We start from the raw sequence: 13,035 nt of genomic DNA, 5'->3' as shown, positions 1-13,035 counted from the left end.
GTCCCATACAGAAACCAAGAAATGGTGGTTGAGCTTGAATTTGGAGATGGCTAGGTGTGGACAATTGGTGTAATTGGTTTTCGATCGAATCGAATTTTCAAAATTGATCATAGTATTTTTCATCAAAAGAACACCATCTGATTTTTTTTCCTCTGAAAACCAAATTATAAGCCGAATCAATTAAAATCGGTTATTTCGGTTAGTGATTTGACTCAAACATTTCTCCCCATAATAGTTGAAATATAAAGCACATCTATTCAAATGGAAAATAATATGCCTTTTTTTGGTGTTATTAATTACTGATGAATTATATAAAATTTTCTTAAAACAAAAAATATACAGTTATAACAAATCATCCTTTACGTCAATGAAGCACAGAAGACTCACATTGCACCCGCCGCTTAGAATATTCTAGAATTATACCCCGGCAAATAGAATTTGGACCCTGTGAAAATCCAAGAAAGGACATAACAATCTTTTAAAACCAATAATACTTCTTTTCTTGTTTATCTTAAGAAATATCAAAGCTCCACTAAAATCTCAATCTACCAAGTTTTAGGCAATTCTCAAGTAGATTACTCCTATAATCTTTCATGCACAGACAAATTTAGCGTAAAAAATATTTGACACGATATTCATAAGAATATATTTAATTTTACATAATTAATTTTATTCTTTTTCGATATTTTGTCGAGGTGGTAAATCCAATTTACCTCTTATCTTCGGCTCGAACTCATGGTAAAAGAGAAAAAACAAAAGTTGGATAGAATTTCAAATAGCATCATTTTGGGAGGAGCTGATGTTCATTATAATATAACATAAATAAATACATAAAATAGTGCCACAAACCCATGGAATTGAAAAATGCTGAAACAAGCATAGATTTTGACTACTGAGCATAAAAGTTGAAATCATTTGATTTAAAAGGCTGAATCCTCAGCAATCCTTGTGCTTCTAATAATTCTACAAGTCCATATTTGTTACTTGATGCCACAGCCAACTTAAATTACAAGAGGCAAACAAAACAGCAACATTCGAACAGCACATCTCATCGACATAAACATTAATGAACAATCACAATATCCATATTTTCCAACGGTTAACAACCAAGATGGAAACATAAGAACCAACACCACTCCTCAAATCATACCCATCAGGTCTCACTACAACAGAATGAGTTCTACGCTAGAACAAGAAAATGACGAGCACATCTACGATACAAACTCTTCACTGTTGACCATCGCCAGATTCCCGTTTCGAAGCTTCCTTGATCTCATCCCCAGCATCATCCTAAAACCCAATAAAATAAAAACATGATTCATGAACGCCGCATTAAATTTATAAGATAGATTATAATGAATATGGATGGATTTACAGCCTCAGTCCATAAATATATGTCCATAAAGTGGTCCAACAATCCATAGAGGATTCACTGTATCTAGAAAGAGATTGCAAAGCAATATATGGAATATTAATATGCAACACAATATGAAAAGGTAAGGGTTTTTGTTTGGGCGAGGCGTGACAGAGATAAGGGAGATACCGTGATATCAGAAGTCCAAAGAGTTAGATTGTCTCGCAGAAGTTGCATGATCAATGTGCTGTCCTTGTATGATTCCTCACCCAATGTATCTAGTTCGGCAATAGCTTCATCAAAAGCCTGCAAAAGAGATTACATTATCCATCAGTGAACAATAAAATGGACATGCAACTTGTCTTTCACCAGAGACAGAAGGAACATAGTTAAACAACCTATGATAAATCCAAGAAGGATCAAATTTCAGCACAATGCATAAAGAAAATGGGAGAAATACAGTGAACGGACCATGAGCTCCAATTCAATTTCCTCGATGAATCTCTAATAATACAGTATTTTTTATGATGCGAGAATTAGGGTTAATCATGTTCTACGAGGGTTAATCATGTTCTATGAGCAAGAAAATGAAAGCTTCGGGAACATGGATTATCTAAATTACCTGTTTGGCAAGGTTGCAGGCACGATCTGGTGAACTAAGGATTTCATAATAGAAAACAGAGAAGTTAAGTGCGAGTCCGAGCCTGATTGGGTGAGTGGAAGCCAATTCAGCCAACGCAATATCCTGTACAACAAAGGGAAAAACAACTCAAAACATGTCGTCACAAAAAACTCCATAGGCACAAAGCCATCAGCTTGTTAATGCTACTAACCTGAGCAGATTTGTAGGCCAGTAGAGTACTCTCAGCAGCTTCTTTTCTCTCGGTCCCGGTCTTGAACTCAGCCAAATACCGATGATAATCACCCTTCATTTTTAAATAAAACACCTTGGATTCAGCAGAACCGGCAGCTGGAATGAGATGGGTCTCCAGAAGGTTCAAAATTCCATCACAGATTTTGCTGAGTTCTGCCTCAATCTTACCCCGGTATTCTTTAATGGTATTCACATGATCCTCATTTCCCCGACTCTCTTCCTTCTGCTCAATGGAAGAGATTATCCTCCATGATGCCCTCCTGGCACCAATCACATTCTTGTATGCCACAGAGAGGAGGTTTCTTTCTTCCACAGTAAGCTCATCGGTGCTGGCTGTCTTTGTAACCTTCTCCATGAACTCGACCATTTCCTCATACCGCTCAGCTTGTTCGGCCAACTTGGCCATGTACACGTTTTCCTCACGTGATGAATCAGCTGGAGACATGTTTTGTGCAAACCAATAAATTGACTTCAAACCTGTGTGAATTCCAGGAATTCTTACATTATAATCTATACTATTATATTATATATTAAGCAAGAACCCTGTTGGGGGCAATAGATTGTACATGCTATGAGAGCAATCGAAACATAACATTTGGTTTGTTGTACAATTTAAAAGATTTGAGTTGCACCGTTACCATCAACTATAGTTTTTGATAACGTGACAAACATTCGATCCTACAATTGGAATAAAAGTTAAAATCATAGTTTCGATTCTCATTGAATGCAAGAAGTGCAATTATTGAGAGAGTATTGTCGGGTGTGGTGCAATGATTGCCCCTACTAGGAGAACAATCAAAACGTGAAGACTGAGCTGTTGCACGGACTACGGTTTAAAATATTAAAGTTGCATTGTTATCACCAGCTATAACTTTTGGTAAAACGACAAGCGTTTAATCCTAAATACCCCTTACAGTAACAGAATTTGGTGTGGTTTGTGATACCAATGGATTTTTATGAAAATACCACTGTCGAGGGGTGTCAAAAATTAACTCAACCCGAAACCACCTGAAAAATACCACGTATAGAAGTTACATGGTTACGCTATTGGTAAAGTGCTTACCAAGTATAGAAGTTGCACCCACAGGTAAAGTGCAAGCTTTTATTCGCATTCACAATTGGTTACATGGTTATGCTATTGGTAATTTTTTTTACAAACTTTTAGTTATGTTCTTGACTTTGTTGATATATCAGGTTATCCGTTATTGTGATTTTAATTTTTAACTATCTTCGCCTTTGTATATTTTATTTGTAGATAAAGGTAAGGAAGATAATGCAAGTATTAAAACAACGTTGTCCAAACAAGGATCAAATGCTATAGATGATATTGATGAAGAGAGAGAGAAAGAAGATGGAGGAGAATAATTTGATATTGATGATGTCATGATTGATGAAATCTAAAGATGATTGTATTACTTGTTTAATTTCATAGACTTTATTTAACTTTCTGAACTCTTTAAGTTTCTAATTACTTAGTTGAACTAGTTGGTTATGTAATAAATTGGATTTAGACTATTGTTTGGTGTGAATTTTTGTGCTAATTGGTTTGGCATTCATTTATAAGTGTGAAATAAAAAATTAAGAATTATATTGAAATTTTTCTGGAATGTTTATTTATGAAATGATCAAATTCAATGAGTTGCAGGGATTTTCTATATTTTTTATTTTATTTTTTGGTGGTTGGAACCCACAACCCACATTGGGTTGGACTAGGTTGGGATTTCCCAGGCCGCCCCGTCCCGCCAGATGACAAGTTTTTGGCGGGCCGTCCGACAGCTCTAGTGGGTCATGAGGAATGTGGGTGCATGACTATAAAACTCAGGGTGAAGTGGAGACAGATTTGTTGTACACATGTTTACCGTGCATCGTTATGGATACGCTTTTCATTTCTTAGAAAAGCCTTAAACCTGAATTCGACTATCTCATCCGACTCCGGCGACCCTTTTCCAGATTATTACCCAACAAAACAAAATGATATTATTCTTAGAAAATGAAACAAATCCGAATCACCACCAAATTTCACAATATTCCTTAAAAATTATTCCTTTAAGCTCTACTATAACAACACAAACACAATCAGCATAAAACAGATCGAGGAAAGAAAGTTCAAATCCTCAGATCCGAAAAAGAGAAACCCAACACCAAAAAGGTCTGGACCTCACAAATCAAATAATAGATGCATAATATATAAAACATAAAACGAGGCGCATACCTCTTGGATCTTGGCTTCGACAAAATTGCGTCCCCTTGAAATGGCAATGGCGAGTAGGAAAAACGACCCGTGAATAAGGATTTTTAAATAACCGGCGTGGAAAGAAGGGAAGGGAACGGCCTGCCAATTAGAAGACGACACGTGATGGGCCGACGGAGTTTGCTATTTGCGGACAGGCCGGTTAGTTCGATTATAGGTGTGTGGGCAGTGCCCACACCCCATATGAGTGGTTGAGATTCCACGGGAAAAAAAAATTAAAAAAAAATAAAATTGGGCCAGAAAAAAATTCTGGCCCTTGGATGTACCCTTGCAGGCAGTGCCTGTAGGGGTAGGATGAAATAATCCAGACAGGCCAACGATGGGAACATGCTGGCATTTACCAGTCAAAGCCCTTTTTCGACATTTTATACAGATGATGTGCGTCATTATTATTATTATTATTATTATTTATTTATTTTTAGTGTAAATTTGTAATATCGTTATCTATGTTCAAGATTCATAATTATAAGATTCACAAACCAAAAAAAAAAAAATTCTTCTTGTTTTCACGCAATAAAGTGAGGGAGGAAATAGCAAAAAAATAACAAATGTGTCGTGATATTTGTTGACCGTCTAATATTGCTTAACGTTAATACACTATGGGTGTTTGGTTGAGTGAATTAAATAAGCATAGATTAATAGTCAAATATTTATCGTTAAAATTTTAAGATGTTTTAATAATTATTTGACCCAGTTTAAGATCCAATTTTATTAATCAAATAGTTATCCATAAAATTGGATCTTAAACCGGTTCAAAATGATTATTAAAACAACTTAAAATTTTAACGATAAATATTTGATTATTAATCTATCATTATTTAATTCACTCAACCAAACACACCCGTTTGATGTATGTTACAAATGTGCCAACATAACTAAAGTCTTCGTTGGTTGCGTGACTATTTACACTACCCGTAAAAAAATCCTATATTATTTGGTTAATATGGAGGTTAAGTTCTTGCGCAATCCTAATTTCAACATCGATGACGTCTATATTATTATTATTATTAAAAACACTTATGTATATCGAAGGATCCATCCAGCTACAATGTACCAGTTATAATGTCGAAAACCATAATTCTGGACAAAAAAAGAATCAAATTATTTACGTTAGCACAAAAAATTATTACCGTCTCATATTTCGAGTAAATGGATGAATGATATGTAGATAGTACTATAAGGTATAATTTGGTACATAAAATATGATAAGTAAGGGATATATAATATAAGGATAAATCAAGATAAATATAATAATAAGATAATACGTTGAATGTTTGGTATGATTTTAACAAGAGTTATTAAATTTATATATTGAATTATAATGATAAAATTAACCCTATTACAAAAACTTATATTTCATTGTTATCAAGATCTTGTAATTGTATATCTTAAATTCATATTATATATATACAATATATATATACACACACGTATATAAATATATACACGTGTATATATATACACACGCATGTATATATACACGCATATATATACATGTGTGTGTGTGTATATGTATAGTATATACACACACATATATACAAATCTATACATATATATACACACACAAATATATACACACACACATGTATATATATGTATGTATGTAATAAATATTTAACATAAATTAAATATATTTAAATTGGGAGTAATTAAGTCATTTGTAATGTATTTTATCATTACATTAAAATTATCACACCTCTTACAAAGGATGTTTTATCTTTCTCAAAATTTATTTATCAAGGGCCCATGATAATATAAAATATGCTTATTTTTCAACATATTAAAAGTATAACTTTTTCCATATACATAACTATTTATATACTTACATTAGTATTAGAGTTTTTTTTAGTAATTTTGACAATAAAAAAAATATAATAATACTAAACAAAATAATATTTCAAATAGTTTAAAATAAATTCTTCTAAACAATTTATCAACTTATGTTTAAAATAAAACATCATAATTATTTTAAATAAATTTAATCAAACACCCTAAAAAAATTTTATTTCATTAAGCTTTTTAGTTGTTTATTTCAAGAATTTCATACAAGTGCATCCAAAAGGATGATTTTGAATTTTATAAAAGAAACTTAAACTCAAAATTAAAATATTTAAAAATAAAATATTTCGAAACATTTCGAATTCTTATGCTTCCATGCATTAAAATATCTACTATATATGCTATTACACCATATTAAAAATATATGGAGATTGAGACCGGGCTTGTAGTCCAGTGATCTCATCCAGTCAGATTAGCTGGCTCCCTTCCCTGGGTTTGATCTCCCCTCCCCGCGTGTGTTGTAATCAATATATATATATATATATATATATATATATATATATATATATATATATATATATATATATATATGAAGATTAAAATAGTCTCAGCGACAAGAAAAAGAATATAAAGAAAAAGAAAAGAGAGTTGAATTTTACCTTGTTTACCAAAATGAATGCGTCCGATAAAACACAACGTGAAACATGGTCCAGATATACAGGAATATAAACAAAAGAAAAGTACGTTGTGGGGAAAAGAAACTGGGAAGCAGAGAATGAACACATTGATTTGATCTCAGTCCTCGAACTCGTGGACGTGATCTAGTAGGTAGTTAGCAGCCAGTTCCTCGTTCTTGTTGCACGCGAAGTATACTTCGAGCACCAAATCTCGATCAAAACCCATCGCTTCGAGCTGCAGTTCCATTACAGGTAATAATTGTTGAAAGGAATTAGTGTGTGGATACATGACCCAATGAAATAGATTGAATCTATGATACATCGAGAGAACCGAAAGAATTTCGGGTCATTTTTAAGTAGGCTGTTTTCTATGAAAATAGCAATGGTAAAAATCGAAAACCTCACACGTTCAATTGCTTCACGTTCTTCCAGGGTGACAGTTACAGCTTGTGGCATTGCTTCACCGAGTTGCTCTAATATGTTCCTAAAGACATCATTACATCCTCAAGGGTTAGGCGATTCCAAAAGACAACTAAAATGAAAAAACAGAAGATGATGCCAATTAAAATCATTTCCAGTAGCAGATCTCTTACCCATCCTCCTCAGCAGCAGGTTCATTGATTAGGCGCGAGAAATCTGCCTGATGCTCTTGAATCAATCTCACCAGATTGGGATTTTGCTTTCCCAATTCTTGAAGCATAGGCTACAGATTCAGGAGACATGGCACATGGTTAAAACGAAAAAAGTCCATATTCCAAGGTAAAGCTTGGTTGAATTGCTTTCTGAATGCGGGATACCTCCAAGATTTGAGGATTGGCTCGCACCATTGCTCGCAATGTTTGGAACTGAGAGTTAAACATAAAAGAAGCAAACGAGAAATTGAAATTATTATAATTTTGATAGAAGATGAGTGTAGAGAAGTATTTCCTGTACCTGTTGACTACCGCGGAGAAAATCTAAGGTGCCTCCACCTGCATTGGAGCCCAAACTCGGAAGACCCTTGTTCACATAATAAGACCAATTTACTTGCCTTCTTTATATGAACTATTTTGTTCATTTATTTCACAAGAGATGGATTTATATTTCATACCAATTCTTACCTGTGGAAAGAGGTCTAAAGGATTAGAATTGGGTCCACCAGAGGGTACAGCTGCAGATCGTGTAGCCTGCGTTGAAGGGTTCACAGTCTGCCCGCTTGCAGGAGTTTGAGCTACAGGACGGACATCAGCTTGCTCGGGAATACCCTGAATACAAAATCATCTCCAGATTTAGATGTGCTGACCGATTGTTGAGAGAGAAATGTCATGTATATCTGTAAACCGCACAATTTTTTTTTTCCTGAAACAAAAACCTCACGACTTTTGATATCCTCTCCAATGTTTTCGGTCATTATTTATTCTCCGACAAAAGAAAGTGCAACTGCTTTAGTGCTGACAACGAATAGTTGATGTCATGTGAAGGCATCCAAGAGTGAAATGAAACTCACAGAATAGAGGTAATCAATGGCTCTCTCAGGATTATTATATGCAGCTCGTAGAGCACGAACAACTGTATCTCGATCCCAACTTCCACAGCCCATTTCAAGAATATGTTGCACAGTGGTCTCCAGGTTACTTCCAGCAACAATATTTGATGCTGCTTGACCATAACCATCTGTCACAGAACTGTTTAAACTATGCAATCAACAGTCCACAAATAGTTTCATATTGGCAGGAAATGAACTGATAATGTGAACTCACGATGCAGGAGGAGCGGGAGCGGGAGCGGGAGCGGGAGCGGGTGCAGGTGCAGGTGTAGGCGGTGCAGGTGCAGGTGCAGGTGCAGGTGCAGGTGCAGGTGTAGGCGGAGCAGGAGCAGGTGCAAGTGGAGCGGGAGCTGAAACAGCTTGTGGACTGAAAATGCAAGAAATTAAAATTGTAAAAAAAGTAAATAATAATAAAAAAGAACAAAACGAAAAGCATCCACCTCCAAGATACATCCAATTTACAAAAGGTTCCTCTAAGGAATCATGATCACATTCAACTCCATAAATTTCATGGTATTTACAAGAGCGTTTTCAGTAATTCATTCTTCAGTCATCTAAAAAATGACAGATGATAGATGAAAGACGTATCCTAAATATTACAATTCATAGCAAAATTTTATTTCTTCTTCCCTGAAATCATCCCCATCCCCTACCCCACCAGGAACTACTGCAACCGGAAGCTGAAGCTGAACTGGCGTTGAGAATCGGAAATGGTTGGGGTAAGACATAGGTAAGAAGATTAGAAGAAAGGTAAAATTAAAAAAAAAGTAAAGAAAAAAATGAAACTACAACATAGCAAGGCCATACAAATGCCATTTCATTATTATTATTATTATTATTTGAGAAAAAACAATTATTTTTCATGCAAGTAACAAATGGTATAATAATCACTATAAACTTCACCACGAAATTTTTGAAACATCAGGGAGATGAATGTGGAAGCTTTTCGAGTATGAACAAACCTTAAGCTGAGTTAGGTGTAATTTACTTTAAGTCACGAATACGTAGATAAATATAAAGCAATTGAATAAACCCACGATATAATAGCTGATGCAGGTGTCTGGGCTGCTGTTACAGGTTGAATTGGTGGCTGCGTATTATTTGGAGGTTGAATCTACAGAGATGAACAAAATAGAACTCAAACAACCAACTGAACAATATCACAATATTTGAATACTTATATCAATAGAAATTCCAAAGTAGAGAATCCGGATGCATGTGTAGATTAACCACATCGTATTACAAGTCACAGATATCACCACAGATAAATCTAACTAGAATTACCTACACACAGTAATTTAGCAGAGCTCACATCATTACAAATTATAATCCACGAATTTTAAAAAACCACCAATAGGAAGTACCATATAGAAGTAAAGTATATCACACACTTATTCTTTAGAAGCTGAAGATTAAGTACTCCCACTTCCAACCAGTCATGCGTCAGCAGATACATGCAGTAGGAATTTGTTGAAGCTAAAATGTTGGCGTCATACACAACAGCTGACAGATTTTATGAGCCTGTATCACTCGTTCTTTCTGGGATTCCATCTCAGTTTTGTTAGCTAAGCATGAATCCCTTGATGGGCACAGTACATGCCAGTTACCAAATATTAGTCCCTCAAACACTGTACTCTAAAATCGAACCCAATTAAGCACATAGAATAGTTGTTCCAAACTAAAGGATGGACCCCTGCCGGAAAAACGTAAAACATTTTCTAGATGTTCATATAGTACATGGCTTACTTTGTTAAAGTAAAGATAAATAAGCAAACCAAAAAGATGTCAACATTTGTCTGAAAGTTGCAGCATAAATTAACCATGAGATGGCGATCAAACATGCCAAAAAATGTTTAACGTTACACTAAGACAGGAATGAAACAAGAAGTCTCAACTGCTCTCACAAAAGTAGATGGTGCAACAGTCTTCGTTGATGGAACACTTGATGAAGCCTTGTTCTACAATATTTGCAAAAGGAAAACACAATCAGCCCAAAAATTAACTTTTACACAAAATATAAAAATATATTCTGTATTCTAGCATTATAAAGGTAGCGATTGCTCTTGATCGTTAGAATTAAGGGACCATGTCCCCAACCAATACTTCGCCACAGCAAATGGATTGGATAGATTGTCTTTGCACTTCTCCATCACGTACAATGCTAGAAAATTATTTCTTGAATCTTATTTACCAAAACAATGTGAATCACTCATAAATTACTAATATGATCTTTATTTCAAGTAGTAAGAAATTACCTTAGTCAACATGATCACAACAAAACTTTTTTCAGCAACTTTGTTCTCCTCCAAAGTGGTCTCGTCCTTTAGAACCTGTCCTTGATGGATAAGCATCTGCTGCGCAGCTGGGTAGACATCAGAACCCTGCACTTTTTCAATATTCTTCTTCACATCCACCACCTAAGAAACAATTAAAAGTGATTGAGCATGTGCTCACATGACAATACACATAGATCAAATAGAAAAGTCAATGAGAAGGAATCAATATTAAAGCTAGTAAAATTAATAGTCCGTCGATAGAATATGTCACTTCACATTGGAAGACTTTTCATCCATGGAGCAGAATCGTGGTAGAATACAGATACTATATTTGGTACAAAAAACCAAATTAATTAAGGAAATTACATCCACATTAAGAGTGAAATAATATTACCAACAATCGAATTGGGAGAATTAAATACATGCTCCATTCAAATATCACAAAGATATAATCAGGTAAAAAGAAAATCATAGTACAAGAGACAATTAAAACTCATGACCACAGGCACACATCAAATAGAAAAAGTTTAGAATTGCTTATTAAAGTGGCACTCCTTTTTGCAAGTTTCAACATAGTATTGACGGTGCTAGATGAAAGTTTAAAGGCGACCAAAGCTCAATCTACGGAACTGGCAAAAATGCAGCAGCTAAGTTTGGAAGTTCAACAAGGTGTGTGTTGCAATTGCACAGAGTTGAATCCGATGGAAAACCACATGCACAACCATTAATCATCACCACTCCATCAGCGGCTCCGCAACCTCATACTGAATCCTCGTATAAAACTTGATTATTAATTTGGATTCTCTTATTGGCATTTAAAATCTCTTCACTTGAAAAGAAAAAAATAACTTTCTAGGATTGGTGTTGCAACAAAAAAAAGGGAATAACAGCAAATTTGCGTAAGGATATGAGCTATAGGTTCTGTTAACTCAGGTCTCTGAGTCAACCATTGATTCGCTACAAATTTTAAATTTCTCTCCCCCATCACTTTTTAAAAAAATTTCCACTAAAATTCATTTCCTATCGCAATCAAAGCATAATTTTGAGTTGAGTTGAACATAAAGTCCCACCATGGTTCGTTGTGGTGGTCGCGGAGAACGTCGCAGAAGCTGCTGTCTCAGTTCTATTAGCGATGGTTATCATCGCGGAGCACTTTTATAATAAAAATACAAATAATTATATAATTTGTAAAAAATTTAATTGAATAAAACTAGGGAAAATTTTGATAAAATTACAGAAAAAGTCCTGCAACTGCAGCGAAATCACCGCGAAATCGCAGAAATTCCAGAAAAAAGGCTTTATAATTACACAACTGTTTTAGCATGTATCATTCTAAAACTCCACCCTTACAACATGTGCTCTCGGCTCTCCATCTTCGAGCAACACAGAATTCAGCTTTATCAACAAAAAATATAAATTCCAATTGCACTATAATCCAATTACTAAAACCAAACGCCAAAAACACGTCTGAAGCCAAAAATCCCAATAATTCAAAACCCTAATCATCACACACTGCCAACCACACTAATTAAAATTAAAGCACGCTTCTCATAAAACGAGATAGAAAGAAGGTGATATAGTCAATACCGTGTCTTCGGATTTCACTTCGATCTCGAAGTGAGTTCCCTTCAAGGTCTTCACAAAAATCTTCATCTTATCTCCTTCGATTCACACGTTCGCCCAACGCCAACGATCAGGTGTCTCCGCTGCTTAAGTGCGTGCGTAAAGAACCAAGAAGTGGGAAGATAATATCTACAAGTAAGAGACAATATGTAAAAAGGCACCGACGTGAAAGCGACGCACACCGCTTTCTGTGTAATATCGTCACCAAAAAATTGAACATTTTATTTATCAAAAATTTATAATAAAGTGGATATTGTTGAAAATTATATTTAAAATGTGTGTATTGAATATTTGAATGTTGAATATTTGAATGTTGAAAATAAGAGTTGTAAATATTGAAAATTAGTGTGTGATGATGTAAGTAATTATGTATTTTATTTCTGGATTATTTGTAAAGATTTTTTATAAATAGATCTCTCATTTGTGAAGAAAATCACAATTGAGTAGAGAGAAAAATATTATAAAGTGTGTAGTTTGGTAATTTTGAGAGTTTGAGATTTTTACTTTTTACCATAAATTTTTACTTTTTCACAACACGTTATCAGCACGAAACTCTAAAAGTCCTCCATATTTTTCCAAGCTCCAAACAGAAGAAAAAGGTAACAAAAGTGATAATATTTATTTTACTGTTATTTATTTATTGTGTATATATTTAATATATAATATAATGTTATTA

The 13,035-nt window shown here is 34.5% G+C and overlaps 2 protein-coding genes and 1 long non-coding RNA gene across 8 annotated transcripts; 1 reads left to right on the top strand and 2 right to left on the bottom strand.

Moving 5' to 3' along the window:
• Positions 1-1,029: 1,029 nt before the first annotated feature.
• LOC140841681 (14-3-3 protein 4) lies at positions 1,030-4,584 on the bottom strand. Its single transcript, XM_073209272.1, has 5 exons — positions 4,441-4,584; positions 2,188-2,705; positions 1,977-2,099; positions 1,544-1,660; positions 1,030-1,290 (listed from the first exon to the last, which is right to left on the bottom strand). Exons 2-5 carry the CDS (start codon positions 2,671-2,673, stop codon positions 1,228-1,230), a joined length of 789 nt encoding a protein of 262 aa, XP_073065373.1. The 5' UTR covers positions 2,674-2,705; positions 4,441-4,584; the 3' UTR covers positions 1,030-1,227.
• LOC140841682 (uncharacterized) lies at positions 2,547-4,873 on the top strand. Its single transcript, XR_012120252.1, has 3 exons — positions 2,547-2,678; positions 4,433-4,616; positions 4,792-4,873. It is a non-coding gene; the product is annotated as an uncharacterized lncRNA (long non-coding RNA).
• Positions 4,874-6,902: 2,029 nt separating this feature from the next.
• LOC140841680 (ubiquitin receptor RAD23d-like) lies at positions 6,903-12,533 on the bottom strand. Of its 6 annotated transcripts, none has more exons than XM_073209269.1 (13): positions 12,324-12,533; positions 10,716-10,877; positions 10,356-10,418; positions 9,498-9,574; positions 8,725-8,827; positions 8,675-8,694; positions 8,422-8,608; positions 8,036-8,179; positions 7,869-7,934; positions 7,733-7,780; positions 7,529-7,638; positions 7,341-7,419; positions 6,903-7,170 (listed from the first exon to the last, which is right to left on the bottom strand). In XM_073209269.1, the coding sequence occupies exons 1-13, from the start codon at positions 12,387-12,389 to the stop codon at positions 7,054-7,056; spliced, it is 1,242 nt and encodes a 413-aa protein (XP_073065370.1). In that variant the 5' UTR covers positions 12,390-12,533; the 3' UTR covers positions 6,903-7,053. The 6 variants fall into 6 exon arrangements, with proteins under 6 accessions (XP_073065370.1, XP_073065371.1, XP_073065366.1 ...); XM_073209270.1 differs by having other exon boundaries at positions 8,422-8,599; XM_073209265.1 differs by having other exon boundaries at positions 8,675-8,827.
• Between the last annotated feature and the right edge of the window lie 502 nt (positions 12,534-13,035).

Source organism: Primulina eburnea, chromosome 9 (genome assembly GCF_022965805.1).
Source record: "Primulina eburnea isolate SZY01 chromosome 9, ASM2296580v1, whole genome shotgun sequence".
NCBI classification, from domain to species: domain Eukaryota; kingdom Viridiplantae; phylum Streptophyta; class Magnoliopsida; order Lamiales; family Gesneriaceae; genus Primulina; species Primulina eburnea.
Note: the sequence above shows the minus strand (reverse complement) of the source record. Positions and strands in the feature narration are given on the sequence as shown.

Excerpts from the sequence above, each read along its gene's own strand:
- LOC140841681 (XM_073209272.1), bottom strand. The coding sequence starts at position 2,673 with ATGTCTCCAGCTGATTCATCACGTGAGGAAAACGTGTACATGGCCAAG. Across the intron at positions 1,661-1,976 it reads CCTGCAACCTTGCCAAACAG|GCTTTTGATGAAGCTATTGC; the intron begins GTAATTTAGATA and ends TCTCTTTTGCAG. Across the intron at positions 1,291-1,543 it reads TTTGGACTTCTGATATCACG|GATGATGCTGGGGATGAGAT; the intron begins GTATCTCCCTTA and ends ATTGGGTTTTAG.
- LOC140841680 (XM_073209265.1), bottom strand. The coding sequence starts at position 12,389 with ATGAAGATTTTTGTGAAGACCTTGAAGGGAACTCACTTCGAGATCGAA. Across the intron at positions 10,419-10,715 it reads TTGTGATCATGTTGACTAAG|AACAAGGCTTCATCAAGTGT; the intron begins GTAATTTCTTAC and ends CAAATATTGTAG. Across the intron at positions 8,828-9,497 it reads CCTGCATCAGCTATTATATC|TCCACAAGCTGTTTCAGCTC; the intron begins GTGGGTTTATTC and ends TTGCATTTTCAG.